At 42.8% G+C, this 25,824-nt stretch overlaps 3 protein-coding genes across 3 annotated transcripts; 2 read left to right on the forward strand and 1 right to left on the reverse strand.

Annotated features, from left to right (window-relative positions):
• Window positions 1–940: 940 nt before the first annotated feature.
• Window positions 941–3,334, forward strand: LOC135080528 (eukaryotic initiation factor 4A-III). The gene is made up of 5 exons (XM_063975172.1): window positions 941–1,197; window positions 1,297–1,632; window positions 2,024–2,246; window positions 2,413–2,667; window positions 2,789–3,334. Exons 1-5 carry the CDS (start codon window positions 1,047–1,049, stop codon window positions 3,039–3,041), a joined length of 1,218 nt encoding a protein of 405 aa, XP_063831242.1. The 5' UTR covers window positions 941–1,046; the 3' UTR covers window positions 3,042–3,334.
• A 529-nt stretch (window positions 3,335–3,863) lies between these two features.
• Window positions 3,864–6,082, reverse strand: LOC135080529 (ubiquitin-conjugating enzyme E2 J1-like). The gene has a single exon (XM_063975173.1). The coding sequence runs from the start codon at window positions 5,911–5,913 to the stop codon at window positions 5,158–5,160; it is 756 nt and encodes a 251-aa protein (XP_063831243.1). The 5' UTR covers window positions 5,914–6,082; the 3' UTR covers window positions 3,864–5,157.
• A 411-nt stretch (window positions 6,083–6,493) lies between these two features.
• On the forward strand, window positions 6,494–19,741 carry LOC135080530 (splicing factor 3B subunit 2). The gene is made up of 14 exons (XM_063975175.1): window positions 6,494–6,653; window positions 7,083–7,762; window positions 7,943–8,076; window positions 8,376–8,524; window positions 8,873–9,065; window positions 9,576–9,785; window positions 11,037–11,239; window positions 12,882–13,032; window positions 13,545–13,748; window positions 14,468–14,543; window positions 15,036–15,207; window positions 18,136–18,242; window positions 19,135–19,349; window positions 19,620–19,741. Exons 2-14 carry the CDS (start codon window positions 7,096–7,098, stop codon window positions 19,686–19,688), a joined length of 2,550 nt encoding a protein of 849 aa, XP_063831245.1. The 5' UTR covers window positions 6,494–6,653; window positions 7,083–7,095; the 3' UTR covers window positions 19,689–19,741.
• Window positions 19,742–25,824: the final 6,083 nt, after the last annotated feature.

Raw genomic sequence — 25,824 nt, forward strand, 5'->3', positions numbered from 1 at the left:
AATTCAAATACTTTTTAACTACCCTAAAACGCTCTAGATGTCGCTGCTCCTGTTTCCTTCATATTTTCATTTTTTTCTTAATTAAAATATATTTGAGAATATTGTTAATTACAATGTGAAAACTTTTTTTAAATGAAATTAATTTGTTTTAATTTAATACTGAACATTGACATTTTTGTTATAATTTACATAATAGAGTAGTAGAAATTACTATTTAACATATGGCAACTTTGTTTTTCCTCCAAAATGGCCGGTGTTGTTTTTGTTATGTTAAATGCATTCTTGTTTTCTTAGCCATCATTTAAGTTTTCTGTGGCCCTATTAAAGTATTGAAGAGTCGTCGAGTCAAATTCAAGTTCATTCCTTCGTACCTGCTGCTGTTCTGGTTCATCGGAGTTTTGTTCGTTCCTTCGTGAATCGCGAAGAAACTTTCTGTTATGTTCACAAGTGATCTGAGTTTTCTCAATGTGCAAAAATGCTTTTTTAGTGTTGTTGAAAACTTTGCGAAAAGACGCTTTTGGTGTATAATATTATGTGTGTTCATAAATAAAGTAAAATTATTAAATTCAAAAGTTTTTGTTTACTTATTTGCATTTCCATGTGCAATGTAGAATTTTTCCAAATCCATTGTTTTGAAAATAATACAATACGTACACCATAAAGATAAAAATTTTCAAAATAATGGATTTGAAAAAATTCTACATTGTACATCATAAAAACAATAATTCCTTGAAGGTTATGAGGGCCTATGTGTGCGTGAACTGTGTGTATGTGTGCGTGGACTTTATGTATGTATGTGTGCGTGTACTTGTATGTATGTGAGCGTTACGTACGTAGGTTAAGTACAGGGAATTTAACACCAGGCTGTCAATTAGTAGGCTCAAAAATTTGACAGAGAGGGTTCTCTATTTCCTATGTATTACTTTTCTCTATGTGTCATTCATTTCATTCGTTTGCCTCGCTTGCAGAATATTGTTTTGCACGCGTGGGTACCTTTTTACTTTATTTCCGGGAGCAGCAGTGAAAATACTTAGATTTTTGTAAAGATGACGGCATCAGAGGTTTCTATAAATCGGAAGATAATATCAGAAGATTTGTCGAACGTAGAGTTCGATACAAGTGAGGATGTGGAAGTTATCCCAACCTTCGATTCAATGGGATTGCGGGACGAGTTACTGCGAGGAATCTACACCTATGGTATGTTTATTTCGGTCAGAAGTTCTACTTATAGGGATTCTAGCGAAATAGCCTATATTTTGTCATGGGGCAATTATAACAACTGACTGTTTTTTGCAGGATTTGAAAAGCCGTCTGCAATCCAGCAAAGAAGTATCTTGCCTATCGTGAAGGGTAGAGATGTGATAGCACAAGCTCAATCGGGTACTGGTAAAACTGCCACGTTCTCTATTTCTATACTTCAATCGTTGGATACGACTTTACGTGAGACGCAAGTGTTGGTGCTTTCACCAACCCGCGAGTTGGCTACGCAGATCCAGAAAGTGATCCTTGCGTTGGGCGACTTCATGAACGTGCAGTGCCATGCTTGCATCGGCGGCACCAACCTTGGGGAAGACATAAGGAAACTGGATTATGGACAACATGTTGTTTCTGGCACACCTGGAAGAGTCTTTGGTAAGTAAACACCAATTCGTTATAACTAACCCCTTCATTTTTGGAGGTCTATTCTATTATACCGTCGGTTTAGTTTAGATAATAATAATATTTTTTTAATGGTAATGGTGTTGGTGGTGTTGAAATGCATAAACAGTAAATACCTTATCAACAAATTATAAAATGCCACACAGCAATGAATGGTAATCAAAATTTCACACAGTGACAAGTGATGTTATGTGCTGTTTAAAACTACCTCACAATAATTTGTGATATAAAAAATACTACATAATGAAGTGTGGTATTTTAGAAGTGAAAGTATTATTTTAGTGCATCATTTTTTAATTATTAACATACAATAACAAGGTCTTGTTGTGTAATCATTACATCATGAATTATATATTTTTTCCAGATATGATCAAGAGGCGTGTATTGAGGACCAGAGCAATCAAAATGCTAGTTCTTGACGAAGCTGATGAGATGTTGAACAAAGGATTTAAAGAACAAATCTATGACGTGTATCGCTACTTACCGCCTGCAACCCAGGTTGTGCTCATTTCTGCTACATTGCCCCATGAGATTCTTGAAATGACATCAAAGTTCATGACAGACCCCATAAGGATTTTGGTTAAACGGTAAGTTGCAGTTTTAATTTAACAGTGATATAAAATAAAAATCAAAAATATTTATTCAGTTTAGACCACAAGTGGCACTTATGAACGTGTAACGTATAATGCTATCTACTACTGAGTTTCTCCTTAGTTAAATAATGTGTGTTTAATATTGCATCTTTTTTTGCAGTGATGAATTGACTCTTGAAGGAATAAAGCAATTCTTCGTAGCTGTGGAGAGAGAGGAATGGAAATTTGACACTCTTTGTGACTTGTATGACACCCTTACCATTACCCAGGCTGTTATTTTCTGCAATACAAAGAGGAAAGTGGACTGGCTCACACAAAAGATGCAAGAAGCCAATTTTACTGTAAGCTCTATGCACGGTGATATGCCTCAGAAAGAAAGAGACAACATTATGAAAGAGTTTCGCTCTGGACAAAGGTATGCTGTTCTTATAAAACTTTTATAAGTATAGGCCTCCATTTCCATGCTAGCTTATGTCTAATAATACATTATTGCATTGAAACTGAATTGTTTTTTAGTATATTTATTTTTGTTTCAGCCGTGTTTTGATTACAACAGACGTATGGGCCAGAGGCATTGATGTTCAGCAAGTATCCCTTGTAATCAACTATGACCTACCAAACAACCGTGAATTGTACATTCATAGGATTGGTCGTTCAGGACGATTCGGACGTAAAGGTGTTGCAATAAACTTTGTGAAGTCTGATGACATCAGAATCTTAAGAGATATTGAACAGTACTATTCAACTCAGATAGATGAAATGCCCATGAATGTGGCAGATTTAATTTAATATGTTTAACCAACCAGACCTTGAAAATTATTCCTGGTTCTATGCTGGAAATGCACTGCGGTGAATGGATAACATCTAACGTTTTTACAACTCAAATATTTTCATTGCTAATTATGTGATGACTATGCAAAATTCACTGTTGATTTCTTTTACACTGGCACCTTGGTGAAAGATGAGGAATAAGCTTTGTATTTTATAATATTAGTATAGTATAAAACAAAAACAGCAACTTGCTGTATTGTGTAACTAGATTTAACTTGATTTTAATGTCGTAATATAATATTCACTTGTAATTACGGTGTTTCATTTTTTTATTCAAATGTTGCATCACCCTAGATCCACACATTAACATAACACTGTTTTTGAACTATTGTGTACCTCTATGTAGTACATACTCGCTTGGAACACAAACACACTAGAAAAGGTTGGTTTTAACTTCATCTACTAGCTAGGCTATTATTACATTCGCAATGTTACACGAAAACAATGAACGGAATTTGATAAAACTATCATGTTATTTGTTATAACATGAGAATCACACTTGGATCAAACTTGGATGTTTATTTGGATAACTTCAATTTTTTTTAATCCTTTAAAAAACATCTAATCATGGCAGGTGAAACGAGTAGAGTAATATAGAAATCCAGTCAACCTCAGAATTATTATTTAGTTTTACCTAGTGTTTATTAAACTATTAAAAAGTTGATTTTTCACATTGCTAACTGATGAGTCACTACAAATTTCATCATACTTACCATTTCATTTATATTTTGTCATAATAATTAAGATATATTAAGGCAGGGTATTAATTAGTCTAATCGCTGATAATTTACGAATTTTATTTAATTCCAATAAAACTTGTGATATCGCCATTTAAGCACATCATACTACAATTTTACAAGGTACATTCATCTTAATACTAAAGATTTAAATATAGTGCTACACTTAAAACTAATTATCTAGAATAAAACATTGATAGTCAAATTGTTAGTAGTGTAAACAGTACATTTTCAAAGCTAAAATACTTTGATTTACAACATTTGTCTAAAAAGTGGAATGTCTGTATAAATACAGGTTTAACCACAGCAGGGGTTGCTAACATTTTCTAGAAAAGGGACCTCACCTTCCTTTTTCTGTTTTCAGAGGTGATACAGGATACAGACATCAAATTACCAATATTTATAGAGATCCATAATAAGAGCTGTTATAAATTATATTGAGATGATAAATATTTTTTTAAATAATTATTTGTAGAACTATCCACAGTTGAATAAGAAATAAGTTCTGTATATAAATTATATACGAATGTTATGATTGTACATCTTGTGAACAAAGTAGAATAAATTTTGAATGTAAATCACAGACATCTTCTTTGGACATAATAAATAAAATCATATAACAACATTCATCATCATAATATTTACATTGTTTGCACATGTTAGACAAAGAAAATCAAATTGTTAATTAAAAAAATATGTGTAACGTTGCATAAATTTTAAACAAAATATTTACAAAGTAAAGTTTTTTAAATACATAGAAGTCTAAAATTTTACCATTACATACATCTTTGATATATGCATAACCCCATACAATGCTTTAGTTATTCACATCATTCAATTCATTACCATAAACCTATCTAATGTATGATTAATATTTAATGGATTTTAATGAATGTTTGATAATACAAATAGATAGTTTAAACTTTCATAAAAAGTACTATTTTCTAATCCGTGTAAGGTAAATATTTAGGTATTATTTTTTATAATAAATTAAAGTTTACCTAAAGTGTACACATAGATATTATGGGCTATTGATTCGCAAGGACCTTATAATTAATAATTTTCAATAACAAGTAGAGAAATAATTACATAAAGCCATAATACATGTCAAAGAATATTTATAAATTAGAAAAAGTAAGCCTTACTTTTCCAACTATACTCAAATTAATTAGTTATTAAGTGTGCTTGAGTGAATGGAAATGACAAAAATACTCTTCAGATTTTACATAACTCCAATCAATGTTAAAAATTTGTAAAACATTTAAAAATTTCAAGGGATCTTTTCAAGTTGTATACTTAGGCCTTGACAATGATTAATGTTATAAGTGGAATGAAAGTTACAGTTCGGTATCTGTTGACACATTGTAGGCGTTCCAGCGCCTAAAAACAAAAACTCCTAGAACTCCAAAAAGTAGAACCAATATTATTTCTGTCAGCTGATCCAGGAAGCCTGAGCTTGACTCTGCTGAGTCCAGCGCAGCGGGAGGCACCTCCGCTGCAGCCGGTGCAGCTGGGGGCTTTGCAGCTTGCTCCTCTTCACCTTTGAATGCTATCTGATTCAGTGCAGATTGTTCCTCTTCTGTGATAGGCTTAGCTGCTGTAGCAGACAAGAGTGCAGCTGCCACTCCACATTCAGGACAAGACCATGTTCGTGACTTTATGGCCAAAGCCCTGCGCTCAGCGGGAGTGTAGTCCAGGGCCCCTATGGTGCCTTCTGAAGGAGAAGGCATGAATGCAATCAAAGCCAATAAAGCTGTTCTTATGGACCATGATGGTTGCCATGTCTCTGGATGATGTCCGGAAATGGACAAACATATTTTCTTGTTTGTATCGAACCTGCCATTGGGCGTTAAAAGTATAATATGTGGTGGATGCATAGGATATTCTTTGGGCAATAATATTCTCCCATGGTAGATACCTCCTTCAAAGTCAGTGCCCTTCGGGCCCTGAACTGTGAAGTGCCACTCGAAAAGATTGTCCTCAAGAGGACGAGCACAATATTCCTCTGTAGCCTCGGCCAACTCGATGGCCTCCCTCATAAGCCTCTTCACACCAGGACATTTCGTGTTGTACTTTTCGCCCATGTCTGCCATATTCTAGAAAATGTAGAACACGTATAGGCTACTAATACTCGGACGCAAGCGTTGACGCAACGAACCACTAAAGTAACACGTAAGTTTTGATGTAATCACAGTAAAATTTGATAACAAAACCTGCTGCAAAGCTACTATAGACCAAGAGTTGTCAAATGAATGACAAAATCTCATCATGATTGAGATTGACAAATCATGATTGTCTATGGTCACTATAAATCAATAGCAATATAAATCAATATCCAAGATATGATAAAAGAATGAAGAAAAAAAGAATGATAGGCGATACGATTTTACTAAGTTGTTTTGGTAACTTTAGTTTAGTAAAAGTAACTTTTGTATCACAGTTTTAGATATTATGAGACTTCGAGAATAGTTTTTATGAAGATTATTAAGATTTGACACAGCAACAAGAATAAATCTTACCAGTATTTTTTTTTTTGCCTAGATCTCTGTCGTGTCTATTACGTTGGATGAAATGTCAAGTCCCCTAAGCCGAAAATCTAATAAAAAAAACACCAGCTGACACCTCCATAAAAAAAAAGTATTGTCATGTCAAAAAAAAAAAAGTCAATCAATTGCTGACCTGTCAAACAAAAGTGCTCGTTCGTTTCGTTCGCGTCCATCGGCTTTTATTTGTTTAATAATTTTCAATCTTTCCTATAATTACAATATCGTAGTTTGGCTTGCATCTTCTGAAATTAGATCTCGTTGGTTTGAGTTGCTACCGAGTTACAAAGGTTTGTATTTTAATAATATTTATTTTTCCTAACCTCCTTTTTCGGACAGTCATTTTCCACCCTGAAACCTTAAATGACCGTGTATCACCACTAATATTGATGTAATTTAAACTAATAAGTCTATAAAGCATTATCTACTAACCATAACACCATATCCATTTGCTCGAAGACCATCCACGACGTTCCTCTGTATACTAACCAACACACAAGTCAAGCTACTTTGAGCTTTATGTTAATGTGGTATTTTATGCTCAATTTATTCTGCAAAAATAGCATCAAAAAGGGCAAATAGTGCCTCTATTAACTTGGTGGTTACCAGTTTGACTGTTGACTTTATCTATTGATTTGATATGTAGAGTTGTAAATATTTAAGAATTATGTACTTCTTTGCCCTATGTTATATTAATCAGTATTCATTTGTTTTAACAGACACTCCTTAATAATGGATGGCCCTCCAGGAACAGGGCCTCCTACTATGCCTCCTCCAGGAATGGGCCCACCTCCTGGTATGATGGGAATGGGTCCCCCTCCCCCTGGTATGGGTCCTCCTCCACCTGGAATGGGCCCCCCTCCACCTGGTATGGGTCCTCCACCGCCTGGCATGGGACCTCCTCCACCTGGTATGGGCCCTCCCGGAATTAATATGGGCCCCCCAATGGGACCTCCTGGGATGCCACCAAGAATGCCTCCAAATATGATGAGGGGAGGGCCAAAGGGGAATTTCAATAGCCCAATGGATATGGGCCCACCTGGCATGGGTCCTCCACCAAATATGCCGATGGGCCATGGGCCCTGGGAAGGCCAGGGACCACCAGGTTGGTCCAGGCCGGGCGGCAGAGAGGGTCCTCCTGGATGGGAAGACCATGGAGATGAGTGTGATGAAAGTGAGCCTGCGAATGAGGACCAGGTGCCCCCGCCAGTTCATCCGCCAGGCCACCCACCAGCCCTGCCTTCCCTGCTCACAATGAAGATAGACACCCCCGAGGAATTCAGAAATAAGCCAGCACCCGTTGGTGGAGTGGTGTTGCCCAAGGCTTTAGAAGAGGCTCTTGCATACAAAGACCAGCGACAGGCTGCTCTCGGTGATGAAACAGAACAACAACCAAAAGGTTAGTACAGCTTATTAGCATTGTAATATATTGTTTACTATAATACTGTTTACACAATTTACATTGAGGGTGAGCATCATAAAACACAATGTTAAACAAATCAAGACTTTCATTCAGAAATCAGTGGGTCTAGTAGACAAAGTGTACACTGTCTAAGTAATTTTTAACTATGTATTCCAGAAGACAAGAATCCTCCTGAAGCTCCTCCAGCTCCTGTGATAAGTGCGGAATATAATGCCGAGGAGGATGAAGGGGATTCTGATGAAGAAGCCATTCCGGAGGCCCCACAGCCTCCCATCATATCTAAACCAGAGGTAAAAATTGTGATTTATGTCTTTAAGTTCTTACAAATAGCAGTTTTATAAAAATGTGATGGCAATGCATACTTGCACCATTCTCAAATTCATCTAATCAGTATAATGGCATATGGGGTTGTTTGTGTGGTGTTTATTTGTTTATATTTTGATTTAAATAGTGTTATTTATTTTTCAATACATTTGCAATCAATCACAAAAATGTTTTACAAGTTTATTAACACTAGCCTTGCAGGGTTAATAGAACTTGATTTTCATGTAATGGTATTATAATTTTTTTATCGTTTTTTTTTTTCTAGGCATCCAAAGCAACTAAGAATAAACGCAAGAAGAAAAAGAAAAAAGAAGCAAAGCAAAAACGCAAGGAGGAAGCTAAAAAGAACTTAGATAATAAAGATGACATCAAAAAGCTGAGTGACAAAGAAAATGAGAAAGAGGCTGAAATTGAGTGAGTACCATAGTTTTTTTTTACATGAGTCTTTTAACTGCATAATATTTATCACAGTGGCAGTTAAACTTTCATAATAGTATAGGACTACCTATTCATTCTGTATGACAGACAACTCACATGGCATGTGCAAAAAAGCAAAGGTCCACTTATACTAATTCTGACCATGCATTGTATTGATTGAGTTTGATGATAGACCCCATCTCAGATCACAATTTTTGGTAAAATATTTTTTGCTGCATAATATCTGTCTGTAACATATTTTTATTTTCTGCTGAATGTCTCCTGCATTCTTATTCCTAACCTATTTGATTAAAAAATATACCCTAATTTGTCTGCTCCTCTCAGATATGTGCAAGAAAACATCCAGTTCCATGAACTGGAGCCCATGTACCGTCAGTTCCACCGAGTGCTCGAAGCATTCAAGATCACGGAAAAGAAAGAGGATATCCTAATGGACGACCTAAAGGATGCACCAAAGCCGTCCAAACCACAGGAGAAAGTCCAGGACCAGTTTGCTGCAGATGAAGAAGCAGCTGAGGTAGGTTCTTGATTATTTTTCTACCGCGATCGTGAGATACTAGAGGTTCATAGGCAAATTAAAAGCAAAGAATTCGAAACACGCGTATAAAAACGCGTCACCTCACCTCACCGGGCCGGCTTTTAACTTTTGTTGCGTCTAAACAAGAAATATCGACAGTCCTCTTTTGTTTATGTTTTCTTTTAGCCTAGGCGCAGACCACCGACTTTTAGTTGGCCGATAGCTGGGTCGGGCTGATAAATCAGTACGGAGATGTATGAAAGTACGCACATTACACCAATTTGGTATCGGCCGATTCTTCGTACAAATTAGAATCTGGTCCAACTATCGGTCAACTAAAAGTCTGTGGTCTGCGCCTAGGCTTTCATGCGAAAGGCGGGGCTATATTTGTCCATGTTGCAACACGGCAACAGCAACATGCTTATGGTTGCGGACGCCGTAAAGACTTCCTTTGACGACAAAAATAATTCAAAGTTATCTCCTGTCTCTACATTGATCTTTATCTTGCAGAAAAACGCAGCGGACGAAAAAGAGCGTCTATCGAAGCGTAAACTCAAGAAGCTCTCTCGACTATCAGTAGCAGAACTGAAGCAATTGGTATCGCGGCCAGACGTGGTGGAGATGTATGACGTCACGGCGCGCGACCCGCGCCTGCTGGTGCAACTCAAGGCGCACCGCAACACCGTGCAGGTGCCGCGCCACTGGTGCTACAAACGGAAGGTAACTTTATTTCGAGGATACAATTACAAAGCTCAAAATCGATTGGTGACATTTGACGTTTTAATGTAAACTGATAGAGACATACCAATGTATCAATGTAAGGTGTTTTAATATCGTGCAGATTTCATCACGGACGTGGTATTGTCCCGTATGCGTGACGTCATCAATCGTCCCTCTCACCACAACTATTTATTGTCCCTTATGATTACAATCCGTACGATATTAAATAACAGTCTTATACTATTTTTTGAAATACGTTGATGTGCTGTCTGTTGGCCAATCCTCTTACTTCGATGCGTTTCTAACTTCGTCGAAACGTCGAACTTCGTTTCGACACAAAATATAACAGAAGGTAAACTCCATACTAAGCGCGCTCGAGTCACGCACACATAGACACCGCTCACGTACGCGTTATCAAGACTGTCTCGGACGAATGCGAGGCGCGACTGCGTTCGCTTGAGTGACGCTGCTCACGCGTTTGTAAAATTATTTTGTTTGTGCGAAAATGAGTGAACAACAAAAAACGGGTATTATATATTAACATTTGTTAAGTAGATGGTTGCTTACACTCAACATTAAAAACTAAATTTTCGTTCTTTAAACTACCAGTTGATTCCGGGAGGTAAGTAAGGTATTTATTTGTATTTCAATAGTTTGTTTAACGTTGACAAATAGGAATATCGAAGTGTTTTAAAGAGGTTTTAGGAATTATTGGATAATAGTGTCAACCACCCAACTACATACTACGTGATACTACTTCCTTCTCGTGTATTTGTTTGCAAACTTACTATAATAATAACGTACTAAACTAAACATTAACTACATAATTATACGTGGATAATGTGGATATCTGTTATTGTCTTTCTTGCATAGTATTAAGAGTTACATTTTTCTATCATAACGAAATAAACGCAACACATGACAAGACAACCCTAGTGCGACGGCCGAGCGCAAGTTTTGCAAAGCGAAGTACATACATACCTTCTGTTATATTTTGTGGTTTCGACGTCTCGAGGCATTACGAACGATAAATAAATAGTAAATAAATAACTTTATTGTGTCTTAAACAATGCTCATGGTATCTTAACGATAAAATTACATTTAACAATAGAAGCTGTATTAAGATAGGGATCATTAACGTCTATACTAGTTACATTAAAACTGCGTGACAGACGCTAATTCTTCCACTAATTTAATTTAACAGTTGTCATTACAAACGATATAATCATCAATCACATCCTCTTCCCCCAGTACTTACAAGGCAAGCGCGGCATAGAGAAGCCGCCGTTCGACCTACCAGAGTTCATCAAGAAGACCGGCATCATGGAGATGCGTGCCTCGCTTCAGGACAAGGAGGAGACCAAGACGCTGAAAGCGAAAATGCGTGAACGAACCCGCCCCAAGCTCGGCAAGATCGATATCGATTATCAGAAACTGCACGACGCGTTTTTCAAGTAAGTAAACGTACTTCTTCAATATACAGGGGCGTAACTATAGTCTGGTCTGTGAGCACGTAGAATTTTGTCCAATGACCCCAAGCTACCCATCCTTATCGCTCGCGCGTAAATATGTTGCTGTCGCGCTCGCACCTCACTGCGGGCGCCCGTCGCACAGTCGCGACAGCAATATAATTACGCGCGGGCGATAAGGATGGGTAGCTTGGGGTCATTGGACAAAATTCTACGTGCTCGCAGACCAGGCTTTATACCATCCGAGGCCCGTGAGGGAGGGCTGATATGCCGCGATACGGGGGGGAGGGGGTGCGAAAATACAATGTATGTTTGAGCTCGGCCTCTTTTGCCCGTGGTATTTTGCCAGCCCTGCCACCCTGTAGTTACGCCACTGACAATAGAACATTACATTAGTTCATTATCATCAGGGGTTCTAGACAAGTTAACATTCGTAACAGTTTTGGTTTCGAAAACAAAATTCAAATTATGTGTTACTATAGGGGTCCCTTAAAATATAGGGATTGATGGTGAAAACGGGCATAAGCCCCCACTTGTCTGCACCTTGATGTGTGATATAGTTTTATTTCGTACTGAGTATTTATTTCGACTTCTACCCCACCTGCCTCAATCAATCTATTCAAACATAATGCCCATCACTTTATCATTATCATATACCACATTTATTTATTATCTTTTGATTAAGATGTCTGATCACAAAACTGAGTTTGCGATCTTACTTCAGCCAGGTGATATCTGGTCTTGCTTCTTGCAGTTTTGTTTCCCATAGGTATAGAATACAGGTCGCATTATTATGAACACATGGAACGAAGATTTGAAGGTAATTTTTTTATATTTATTTCTGTACCTTATGTTCTTTTATTTCTTTTTTATAAAAGAAGAAAATTTATAGATGTTTTTGTATATGGGGAAGCGAAGGGGGAAGGTGACTATTGCAAGTTATTTATTCTTGACACCAAGCGTTTCCCAGCTGATTCCACCCTCGTGTTGTCAAGTGGCAGACCAAGCCTCGCATGACGATCCACGGCGACCTACCGCGAGGGAAAATAGTCCCGAGTGTTTTTTGACCGTAGCTTATTGAACTATCCACCGTATTCCCAGGGCATTTGGATCTTAATTGCTTGATATCACCTGTAATCTTTTCTCCCCTGTGTAGATGGCAGACCAAGCCCCGCATGATGATCCACGGCGATCAATAGGGCAAGGAATTCGACTGTTTTCTGATCATAGCTTATTGAAATATGCGCCGTATTCCCACGGCATTCAGGCCTTATTTGCTTGATATCACCTCTAATCTTTTCCACCCTTGTGTAGGTGGCAGACCAAGCCGCGCATGATGATCCACGGCGACCTGCAGGGCAAGGAATCCGAGTGTTTTCTGATCATAGCTTATTGAAATACGCACCGTATTCCCAGGGCATTTGGATCTTATTTGCTTGATATCCCTCTAATCTTTTCTCCCCTGTGTAAGTGGCAGACCAAGCCCCGCATGACGATCCACTGCGACCAGTAGGGCAAGGAATTCGAGTGTTTTCTGATCATAGCTTATTGAAATACGCGCCGTATTCCCACGGCATTCAGGCCTTATTTGCTTGATATCACCTGTCATCTTTTCTCCCCTATGTAGATGGCAGACTAAGCCGCGCATGACGATCCACGGCGATCTGTACTACGAGGGCAAGGAGTTCGAGACGCGCCTGCGAGAGAAGAAACCCGGAGACTTGTCTGAGGAGCTACGCACTGCGCTCGGCATGCCCGTCGGGCCCGGCTCGCACAAGGTCAGATATTCAATAACAAACCTTTATGCTGTACACTGAAAGTTCAAAATTCTATGCAGAATTATGTCAATTTGTGGTAATTCAAGTCTGATATCTCAGATGATCGATTTAAATTATAAACCTTTTATAAATCTTCATACTTTTAAAGCTCAAAATTCTTTGAGTAATTTTACCCAACTGTCGACTGCATTTACATTATTGCATAGAGAAGTGGGTGTGGCTACACAGGTCTATAATATTATGTGGTTCGAAGTCCGACTGAGGTATACTAAGGCTTTGTTGCACCATCTTACTTTAACTTTGACAAACGTCAAAAATCTGTCAAAATCCATACAAAAAGCACCGGTTATCGTCAAAGTAACGGTCGAAATTAGGTGGTGCAACTCAGCCTAAATCCGTTGACATGAAATTTTGAACAGATTTGACTTTAGTATTATTATTTGTAGCAATAATTCTGACAAGAATAGAAAAAAAGTAGGACAAAGGTACTACATACATGATTTGTCATGCAGGTCCCGCCTCCGTGGCTGATCGCCCAGCAGAGGTACGGGCCTCCGCCCTCGTACCCCAACCTGAAGATACCAGGTCTGAACGCGCCGATCCCAGAAGGCTGTGCGTTCGGTTACCACGCTGGTGGTTGGGGCAAGCCGCCTGTCGACGAGACTGGCAAGCCGCTGTATGGAGACGTATTCGGCCACCAGAGCAGCGGACACGATGTAAGTAATTAGTGTAAGATTCCAGGTCTTAAGGTGCCGATCTCAGAAGGCTGCGCGTTCGGCTACCACGCTGGTGGTTGGGACAAACCGGCCGTCGACGAGACTGGCAAGCCGCTGTATGGAGACGTGTTCGGGCATCAGAGCAGCGGACACGATGTGAGTCTTTAGCATAAGATCCCAGGTCTTAAGGTGCCGATTTTAGAGGGTTGCGCGTTTGGCTACCACGCTGGTGGTTGGGGCAAACCGCCTGTCGACGAGACTGGCAAGCCGCTGTATGGAGACGTGTTCGGACACCAAAGAGCGGGCATGATGTGAGTCCTTAGCATAAGTAGGTCTTAAGGTGCCGATTTCAGAGGGTTGCGCGTTCGGCTACCACGCTGGTGGTTGAGGCAAGCCGCCCGTCGACGAGACTGGCAAGCCGCTGTATGGAGACGTGTTCGGACACCAAAGCAGCGGACACGATGTGAGTCCTTAACATAAGATCCCAGGTCTTAAGGTGCTGATCCCAGAGGGTTGCGCGTTTGCTTATTAATAAGCTTTTCATGTACCAAACTTCTGGAGGCATTCTGCCCCAAGTTCCCAAACTAGTTTTAACACCCAAGTGCTCGTCCCACAACAAGATTTAACGTAAAACTCGTCCCTGTGCTAGTTTTTCTCCAAGCAAAAACTAATAATGTGTATTTTTCTTTTTTACTAAAATACAACTTGTTTTTTGACAGGATAATGAAGATCAAGATATAGACAGAACGATGTGGGGAGAGTTGGAGTCGGAATCTGAGGAAGAGTCGGAAGAAGGTTAGTAAAATATCAGCATAGAAAATGTCGAAGTAGTTCCAAGTTTATTACTGATCCAATTAAGCTATTTGACTGCCTTCTAAAACTATCTAAGAGCCCTAGCACACGGCCTATTTAACGCGCAGACGACGGCGAGCTTTTTTCCTGCAAATGTCTATAGATTGGGCCCAACTTTCGCGTCTGTATCGCTATAAATGCGTGTCGATGGCGCGCTTAAAAGGCCGTGAGCATATGCTTTAACGCCCGTATTTACAAACGATGCTTGCTTAACTGAAGCAGCAAACCGAACTCACAGCGTTGAATAGAGCTCTGTTTTTGGTTCGTGTGACCCTGTGCGTCCACGCGCACTGTGAGACGTCATAGTAATTTTGTGAATACGGGCGTATGAGTTCTAAAAAAGTGTTTTTTTTTTCAAGGCAGCCAAACACTTCTTGGTCGATCGGCCGTTACAATTTGTATGTTATTTCACACCCTGTATATTTTCGCCCGCAGAGGAATCCGGCGACGAGGGCGAAACCGCGGGCGCGGGCGAGGTAGCAGCGGGCGTGGCCACGCCGGGCGAGGGCCTGGTCACCCCGCTCGGCGTCAGCTCGGTGCCGCCCGGCATGGAGACGCCAGACACCATCGAGCTCCGCAAGAAGAAGCTCGACTCCGACCAGGAGGGGTGAGTGCTCGTCTTAGGCCCGGGTCCCACAAGTGGCGGGAGTCCCCGCTCGGCGTCAGCTCGGTGCCGCCCGGCATGGAGACGCCAGACACCATCGAGCTCCGCAAGAAGAAGCTCGACTCCGACCAGGAGGGGTGAGTGCTCGTCTTAGGCCCGGGTCCCACAAGTGGCGGGAGTCCCCGCTCGGCGTCAGCTCGGTGCCGCCCGGCATGGAGACGCCAGACACCATCGAGCTCCGCAAGAAGAAGCTCGACTCCGACCAGGAGGGGTGAGTGCTCGTCTTAGGCCCGGGTCCCACAAGTGGCGGGAGTCCCCGCTCGGCGTCAGCTCGGTGCCGCCCGGCATGGAGACGCCAGACACCATCGAGCTCCGCAAGAAGAAGCTCGACTCCGACCAGGAGGGGTGAGTGCTCGTCTTAGGCCCGGGTCCCACAAGTGGCGGGAGTCCCCGCTCGGCGTCAGCTCGGTGCCGCCCGGCATGGAGACGCCAGACACCATCGAGCTCCGCAAGAAGAAGCTCGACTCCGACCAGGAGGGGTGAGTGCTCGTCTTAGGCCCGGGTCCCACAAGTGGCGGGAGTCCCCGCTCGGCGTCAGCTCGGTGCCGCCCGGCATGGAGACGCCAGACACCATCGAGCTCCGCAAGAAGAAGCTCGACTCCGACCAGGAGGGGTGAGTGCTCGTCTTAGGCCCGGGTCCCACAAGTGGCGGGAGTCCCCGCTCGGCGTCAGCTCGGTGCCGCCCGGCATGGAGACGCCAGACACCATCGAGCTCCGCAAGAAGAAGCTCGACTCCGACCAGGAGGGGTGAGTGCTCGTCTTAGGCCCGGGTCCCACAAGTGGCGGGAGTCCCCGCTCGGCGTCAGCTCGGTGCCGCCCGGCATGGAGACGCCAGACACCATCGAGCTCCGCAAGAAGAAGCTCGACTCCGACCAGGAGGGGTGAGTGCTCGTCTTAGGCCCGGGTCCCACAAGTGGCGGGAGTCCCCGCTCGGCGTCAGCTCGGTGCCGCCCGGCATGGAGACGCCAGACACCATCGAGCTCCGCAAGAAGAAGCTCGACTCCGACCAGGAGGGGTGAGTGCTCGTCTTAGGCCCGGGTCCCACAAGTGGCGGGAGTCCCCGCTCGGCGTCAGCTCGGTGCCGCCCGGCATGGAGACGCCAGACACCATCGAGCTCCGCAAGAAGAAGCTCGACTCCGACCAGGAGGGGTGAGTGCTCGTCTTAGGCCCGGGTCCCACAAGTGGCGGGAGTCCCCGCTCGGCGTCAGCTCGGTGCCGCCCGGCATGGAGACGCCAGACACCATCGAGCTCCGCAAGAAGAAGCTCGACTCCGACCAGGAGGGGTGAGTGCTCGTCTTAGGCCCGGGTCCCACAAGTGGCGGGAGTCCCCGCTCGGCGTCAGCTCGGTGCCGCCCGGCATGGAGACGCCAGACACCATCGAGCTCCGCAAGAAGAAGCTCGACTCCGACCAGGAGGGGTGAGTGCTCGTCTTAGGCCCGGGTCCCACAAGTGGCGGGAGTCCCCGCTCGGCGTCAGCTCGGTGCCGCCCGGCATGGAGACGCCAGACACCATCGAGCTCCGCAAGAAGAAGCTCGACTCCGACCAGGAGGGGTGAGTGCTCGTCTTAGGCCCGGGTCCCACAAGTGGCGGGAGTCCCCGCTCGGCGTCAGCTCGGTGCCGCCCGGCATGGAGACGCCAGACACCATCGAGCTCCGCAAGAAGAAGCTCGACTCCGACCAGGAGGGGTGAGTGCTCGTCTTAGGCCCGGGTCCCACAAGTGGCGGGAGTCCCCGCTCGGCGTCAGCTCGGTGCCGCCCGGCATGGAGACGCCAGACACCATCGAGCTCCGCAAGAAGAAGCTCGACTCCGACCAGGAGGGGTGAGTGCTCGTCTTAGGCCCGGGTCCCACAAGTGGCGGGAGTCCCCGCTCGGCGTCAGCTCGGTGCCGCCCGGCATGGAGACGCCAGACACCATCGAGCTCCGCAAGAAGAAGCTCGACTCCGACCAGGAGGGGTGAGTGCTCGTCTTAGGCCCGGGTCCCACAAGTGGCGGGAGTCCCCGCTCGGCGTCAGCTCGGTGCCGCCCGGCATGGAGACGCCAGACACCATCGAGCTCCGCAAGAAGAAGCTCGACTCCGACCAGGAGGGGTGAGTGCTCGTCTTAGGCCCGGGTCCCACAAGTGGCGGGAGTCCCCGCTCGGCGTCAGCTCGGTGCCGCCCGGCATGGAGACGCCAGACACCATCGAGCTCCGCAAGAAGAAGCTCGACTCCGACCAGGAGGGGTGAGTGCTCGTCTTAGGCCCGGGTCCCACAAGTGGCGGGAGTCCCCGCTCGGCGTCAGCTCGGTGCCGCCCGGCATGGAGACGCCAGACACCATCGAGCTCCGCAAGAAGAAGCTCGACTCCGACCAGGAGGGGTGAGTGCTCGTCTTAGGCCCGGGTCCCACAAGTGGCGGGAGTCCCCGCTCGGCGTCAGCTCGGTGCCGCCCGGCATGGAGACGCCAGACACCATCGAGCTCCGCAAGAAGAAGCTCGACTCCGACCAGGAGGGGTGAGTGCTCGTCTTCTTTCAGGTTTCCACCGAAGTGGGGAGAAGGAGTTTTGAATGACCGAGAAATATTCCAAACACTCTCGAGTGAAAGAAACCGGGTCTCGCAAAGGAGGCCGGCAACGAAGGCGAGGAGGAGAAAGCGGTTGCGATATATTGTGATCGTCATTATCGCCATATTAAAATTTGCATCCTAATAATAAAGTATCCGTTGAGTAGTGATCCCTCTATAACGATTGAATTCTTTAAAATAAGTTATTTAAATTTTTATATTAAAGCATTGTTGCTGTCTTTCAGATGAATCTTTCTTACGATCGTTTTATCGTGATATGTAATGGAGACTGGTCAAAGATGGCAGTATTATAATTATGTTGTTTGGTTGCAGCGGCGACACGCCGGCGCTGTACCAGGTGCTGCCGGAGCGGCGCGTGGGGCTGACGGCCGGCATGATGGCGTCCACGCACGTCTACGACATCAACGCCGCCAACCCAGGTAACTAGCGTAACTTGTTTATTCTTAGGTTAGTGCCTCTTGTAAATCAGTTACAAGTACCGTTATTACAATACAAATGATACTGGTAAAGAAACCAGCAACAACTTTTTTTAAATAATGATTCTAGCCGCAAACTTTCTTTTTTATATTGTGCTTTACGGCTCTGGATGCAAGCCCTTTTGGGTCAGCCGTTCGTTGAATCCTAGCTGCAAACGAGAGCACGGTGTTGTCATCTCTCATATTACATTTTGTACACAAATTGAAATAAGATTTACAAAAAGCTAGTCTAAAGGCCTATTCAAACCTGAGCGATATTCGCTGCCGCTGTGGGTAGAGGTACATACCGCGCGGGTTTCGCTCAGGTATTTAGTATCAAGTATCGCGGCTAGAGCGACCTGAGCTATATTCGCTGCCGCTGTGGGTAGAGGTACATACCACGCGGGTTTCGCTCAGGTATTTAGTATCAAGTATCGCGGCTAGAGCGACCTAAGCTATATTCGCTGCCGCTGTGGGTAGAGGTACATACCACGCGAGTTTCGCTCAGGTATTTAGTATCAAGTACCGCGGCTAGAGCGGTATGAACAGTAATATTACCGCATACCCAATGGGTTTTGTCTGCCACAGACGGTAGCGAATACCGCTTAGGTCTGAACAGTATTATTACCGCATACCCACTGAGTTTTCTCTGCCGCAGACGGTAGCGAATACCGCTTAGGTCTGAATAGGCCTTAAACATGAGTAATTTATTTTATTTCATGTAACTTTATAGCCCAAAGCGGCTTTCGTAAAATACCTTTAACTATCAAGTTTATTAATCGTCACCTACTGGACATGATAGTAAATTTTATAGCTCGCCCACTAAAACTTTGAATAAAACGTGTAATTTCCACAGGCAAGCGAGCAGCAGCCGGCGCAGGCACGACGAGCGAGGCCGGCGCGGGCGCGGCGTCGGGCCCGGGCGCCGTGGAGGTGGCGCTCGACCCGTCCGAGCTGGAGTTGGAGCCCGAGGCCGTGGCCGCGCGCTACGAGCGGCATCTACGCGAGCACCGGCCGAAGGCGCGCGAGGACCTCTCCGATATGTTGGCGGACCACGTGGCCAGGCAGAAGGTACGGCTACTGACATCAATCTCATATCCTCTCTTTTGATTTGTTCGAAAATTAAAATTAGATCGTAATAACTAGATGACCACTGAATGACTCATGTCCACACTCAACACATCACTTAAAAAGTTCATCATCAACAGCCCCTTACAGTCCACTGCTGGACTATGAGCCTCCTCCACTATAGTAGAGGGTTTTGCCATAATCCCCACGCTTGGCAGGAGGGTTGGTTAAAAAGTTAATATGTGTTTAATATTTTATCATTTTTATTTACAGAACAAGCGGAAGAGACAACAGAATACAGACGCAAAACAAGCAAAGAAATACAAAGAGTTCAAGTTTTAAGAGAGATAATCATATTATTATACTAAGTAAAATAAATCTAGAATTAAGACCAAGTTTATTGTTATTTTATCCCACATCTGCCTATACACCATACTCATGAATCTGTCTGCCTGCGGAGTACAGAAGTATTAGAAATTACGCACTGACAGTATCTACAACTACAACTCATAATAACCTTTATTTTGGAGACTGTTGTAAATAACTATTTTATTAAATTAAGTAAACAAAGATTTTTGAGAAACATCAAAAAGCCACGTCGACCTTTAGTGTGTCATTTTGTACACAAATTGTATTTTTTTCACTGCTGGCAACATCGAGAGTTTTGAGAATTGCCATTAATTGAAACTCTCCACTAAATGCGGTACCTTCATTACTTAAAACAATGATAGTTATAAAAACCTATGTAATTAAATTAATTGTATGTAAAAAAAACTAGGTTATTTGTATTTTTTTTTTAATTTCTAATAAACGTTAACTGTACATGTCACAACATTTTTTTTTTTTTTTTTTGGACTATCCCGCGGATTTATAGCCGCGGTGATTCTGCCAATGTCAAGTGTTTAAGGAGACACATACTTTAGTCCGCTTCAGTAATATTTTAGATAATGCAGCAGTTTTTTCCTTTTTTTTTTTTTTTTAAACCTTAAAACCACCACCTAAAACAACAACAAACATCACAGTCAAACGACACAACAATTATGTTAATAGGGAAAGAGGAGTTAGAATAATTTTATAGTTTGATGTCAAAGACAGCACAATATTTACTTAGATATTTAATACAAAAGTGTTGAGTTAATATATATTGGAAGTTGAAAGGACGAGGAGTTTTAAGGGGAAGAATATCATATAAAGAAACAGAATAATTTTTACAATTAAAGAAAATATGCTCAGGGGAACCTTCGTCTTCTCCACAATCACATAATGGGCTATTTCTCACTTCACACATTAATTTTATGGAGGAAAACTGGAGTGCATGCGTGACCAATGCGAAGACGGCATATCGTTGACACTATGCGTTTATCTATCCCTTTCTGTTTAAAAAACCACGGTTTTCTGGGAATTATTGGTTGGATGTTGGCATAGTGTCGACCTTTTGTTTTAGACGATTCGTTGAAACGGATCTGCCATTGGTCAACAAGGTCTCTGAGTGCTAAGGGTAAAGTGTCACAAGCATATATCGTATTAAGAGGAGACCCTGCATGTGCAGCTTCTCCCGCCCATAGGTCAACCTGTTCATTGCCGCGGATACCACTATGACCTGGAATCCACCCTAGTGCAACCTGAATGTCTTCACTGTGACAACGAAAGAGAATGTTTTTAATAGCCAGCAGGGTAGGTGAGATTAGCTTACTTCTGAAGATATTACTAGATAAGGCCTGTAGGCAACTCTTTGAGTCTGAAAGAATGATAGACTTATTTAATTTATGGGAGAAAACATAAGAAAGAGCCTCTAGAATAGCCAGCGATTCACCTGTGTAAACAGAAGATTCTTTTGGAGACTTAAAGCTTAAAAGAATTTTAAATTTAGGAATCCATACCGCACTACCAACAATTCCATCCTCTGAAGACTTAGAGGCATCCGTGTAGATAGGTAGCCAGTGTTGCCAATCTCTAGCTAAGCATTCGGTAAGTTTGGAATCAGCCGCAAGGTCACCTTTTGAGATACCTAAATCTAAGAGAACATGGGGTGGAAAGATCAAAGCATCATAATCAGTTTGGAATATAGGATTTTGATGAAACGTAACTACGGGGTGGGACAGTGAAGAAAGTTTTCTAAGACTAGTTATTAATCTAGGGGGCTCTTTATGGGACCAGTATTTGCAAGAGGGAAGAGAAATTAAATCAGATAGATCTTGGAGTCGGGGTATCAGAGGATGACGGGCAAATTGGCTAACTTTAAATGTGAATCTATCAGACAAATATTGACGTCTAAGATCTAGAGGAGGGTCTACACTCTCAACTTGTAGTGCATTTTTTGGAGAGGACCGCATAGCTCCCAAGATAATTCTTAGACCTTTAGCTTGAATTTTATCTAATTTCGACAATGCTTCTTTACTGCAGGGTTCTAATAGAAAAGACCCATAGTCAAGATGGCTACGAACTACTGCATTGTATAATAGTTTTTGGCAATAAGGATGGGATCCCCACCAGACTCCAGAAAGGGATTTAAGAATGTTAATACCCTTCTCGCACTTTAGGATGACTTGATTAAAATGAGGTATGCCAGACATTTTAGAGTCAAGAAGAACTCCAAGGAATTTAACTTTTTCGTCGACAGGAATGAGCTGATTATTGCATGAAATTTCGACAGAGGGGGGATATTTTTTCCTTGAAAATAGTACAACGTTACTTTTGGGAATTGATAGTGCTAGACCATGGTCGTCCAACCATATACTTAAATAATACAGAGCTGAATTTAAACGCGATGAAATATCTTCAATTGATTTCCCAGAAGCATAAAGGCAAATGTCATCAGCATATTGAAGGATATTAGAAAAACATGAAACGCTTTCCTCAAGATCGTAGGTATAAATACTATATAAAATAGGGCTTAGAACTGAACCTTGAGGCAGACCTTTCCAGACATATCGTGGGGGTAAAAGTTGGCCATTTGAACGAATTTTGAGCAATCTGCCCATAAGCAAGTTGGTTGCACAATGGACTAACCTCACAGGGAGACTCACGCGAAGCATCTTCTGTCTGAGCACCGGAAGTTGAACATTGTCATATGCAGAAGCTATGTCCAAAAAGACGCCAACTAAGAACTCCCCTTTCGAAAAGGTGATACGAATGTCTGACGTTAAAATGCTCAGGCTGTCCATGGTACCTCTAGATTTACGGAAGCCGAACTGACTATTCGCGAGAATATCTCTATTTTCCACTATCCATTCTAGGCGGTTTTTCAATAAATGTTCAAGAACTTTGCATAAAGTAGAGGATAGGGCAATTGGTCTATATGAAGATGACACGGAGGCATCTTTTCCAGGTTTTAGAATGGGAATAACTATTTGGGTTCTCCAGGACTCCGGAATTATACCAGACATAAAAATAGAATTAGCTATATCTAAATAAAATTTCTCCCCAATTGGGCCAAGATGAGTTAAAAATGAATAGGGGATTCCGTCCTCTCCTGGAGAGGAATCTCGAAGTCCCGAAAGAGCACATCTTAGTTCAGGTAAAGAGAAGGGTTGATCAAATTTATCCGAACTCTGGAGGTTAGGATAAGGGGTAGGTATACAATTTTCAGCAGGGACAAACGGGGGAGTCAGCCCATCTGCAAAGTCATTTAGCCAAACAGATGGGTCGTTTGAAGAAGGAGATTCTATAAATGACCCACGAAAGCGGCGGATATTTTTCCAAACTGCTGCGGAAGGGGACCTAGGAGTGAGGGATTCGCAAAATTTAATCCACCCACATTTCTTTTTTTTTGATAAGAGACGCTTAGTACGAGCCTCCACTTGTTTATATTTTAAGAAGTTCTCCATGGTCATAGAGGCATTATAATCTTTTTCTGTCGATTTACGAAGTTTAATCATCTCCGAGCATTCCGAGTCCCACCATGGAGGGGGAGCGATCTTTTTACGATTGAACTTTTTACGAGGGAATTGTGAATCCGCAGCAGATAACAATGACTCTACAAACATGGAGCACTTCTCGTTTACATCGGTGGAAGGGGAGCTAATATGGTTTGATAGGAGTCTGTCTACCTCTGATGCATAATTGGACCAGTCTACATTATGTAATTTGTATTTAAGTAATGGAGGGGGAGCTGGAGTAGGTGATACTGATTGGGGCTTTTTTATAATAATGGGGAAGTGATCACTACCATAAGCCTCTGGAAGAACCCACCATGAACAGAGAGATGCAAGGGAAGAGGAGCATACTGAGAGGTCAACAGCTGATCTAGGATCTTGACTAGGATATACTCGTCTTGTCGGGGATCCATCGTTCAGGACACATAAATTGAGATCCTCAAATATATCCATTAGTTGGACAGAGAAGGAATCACAGCTGTGAGCACCCCAGGCGATATGATGGGCATTAAAATCTCCTAACAAAAGGATAGGTGGAGGAAGTGAGGAAAAAATAGTCAATAATTCTGGGATAAGAGAAGGGGTAGGGTGAGGAATATAAATGGACATAATAGAAATATTCATAACACGAGCAGCCACAGCGTTAAAAGCTGGACTGTGGGAAGGGATGGAGAGAAGAGAGTATGAATAGCTTTTCTTGATAAGAAGACAACAACCTCCGTAGCTATCATCTCTGTCATCTCTAAGGCAGGCATATCCTGGAACCCTGAATAGGGAACCTGGTCTCAGCCATGTCTCAGAGATGGCAGCGACTGCCACTGAGTGCTGGTTAAATAAATAAATTAGATCAGATTTTTTCGGACGGACACTTTTACTGTTCCATTGAAGAAACTGAGAAGTGTCCGTCGTCATCTTTATCGTCTGAGGATCGAAGAGATTTAGGTAGTTTGTTGAAGAGTATATTAAGTTTTGAGGCAACGTTGTTCGGTAGTGAGTCACTAAATTTTGAGAGAATTACCGTGAGCATTGACAGGCAATTTTCTATTAATTGGTCATTATCAGATATATCTGAGTGGGAACAACCTTGTAGTGCGCAACCATTAGGCACCTGAGAAGGGACATCAGCAACTAAGGCCTGGTGGGCCTGCCTATCATATCCTTTGGACAGAGAGGATCTGCTGCGGGGAGTAGGTGGATTTATCCTTCTAGATACACTTGGTGTTTGTTGGGAGGGGATTGATCTTGGGGGAGATTGTGGTGATAGGAAGGAAGCAAAAAGTGAATTACGAACTTCTTTTGCAACATCGTTATATGGTTTTCTTGTTTTAGGAGTTAAGTCTGAAGCATCTAAATATGAAAGACCTTCTTGAGACATAAGTTGCTTTATTCTTTTCTGTCTGATGTGTTCTGGGCAGTTTTTGTCTGTAGCCAGATGGGCCCCCGTGCAAAGTAGACAAGAAGATCTCTCATCAGGGACATTACAAGCGTCACCAGAGTGGCTTTGAGCGCAACGGAAACAACGGGGTTTAGAGCGGCATTGATTTTTTATGTGTCCGAACCTACAGCAATTATGGCACTGTATAGTTGGAAGCTGGTATACTTCCACCACCAGAGAGGTGTGGAACGAGTAAATCCTATTTGGAAGTTTTTGCCCAGAAAATGTGAGGACCACAGTTTGTGTAGGAGTCCAAATAATATTCCCATTATTAGACACCTTTCTGTTAAGACGCCTGGCTTTTAAAACAAATCCGAATCCCTCTGGGATTTCAAGAGAGTTAATAAACTCATCGAGGGTCCAATCTACCGGGACACCACGGACTAGACCCATTCGAGTAATATGGTATGTGGGAATCATGGCATTGTATTTGTTGTCTGTCAGTACCTGGGAATTAACAAAATTGTTGGCATCTTCTCCAGAGGTGAATTCGACTGCAATTTTATTTCTGCCAACATTTCTAACGCCATCTTTGGCGATGCCTTTAATGTAGTTTCGGTGCAGAAATTGGCCAAACTTAATAGGGCGGATAGTGGTACCCGCGGCAGGGTCAGGTTCAGTACGAGAGCAATGAACAATAAATGGTCCGCTGTCGTTTGCTGTGTATATACGTGCCTCAGTGAAACTGGGGTGGGTATATATAGATTGAATGGAGGTCGACGATTCCTCTGAGTCCCGAGTGCGTTTGTCTAAGGTTTCCTTGCCAGTCGGCTCCAACGGAAGCGTACGTTTTCTTTTCTCAACATTTCGTTGGCTCTCGTCAGAGAAAACCGGCTGAGAAATCATAGTAGCATCGTCCGGAGGATCCGGAGGTTTTGGGGGTACATCCATATTTGATGCCCTCAGAAGAGATAGGATTTAGGGACAAAGGAAATAGACAATCACAAAACAAATAGTGTTAAACACTTACCCAGCACCCACAAATATCACAACACTTAGAAAAAGGAAAGAAAAGTTATTTATAAAAGTGAAAAAAAGAAAAATAAATTTCGCGCGATGTGGCTCACTTCAACATCAACGGCAGAATCATGTCACAACATGCATGAGCAATGAGCATCATGACATCTGATCTGACGTTGACACATGAAATTGGTAGGGAATTTGAAAT

The sequence above is a fragment of the Ostrinia nubilalis genome, chromosome 18, assembly GCF_963855985.1.
Source record: "Ostrinia nubilalis chromosome 18, ilOstNubi1.1, whole genome shotgun sequence".
In the NCBI taxonomy this organism is placed as follows: domain Eukaryota; kingdom Metazoa; phylum Arthropoda; class Insecta; order Lepidoptera; family Crambidae; genus Ostrinia; species Ostrinia nubilalis.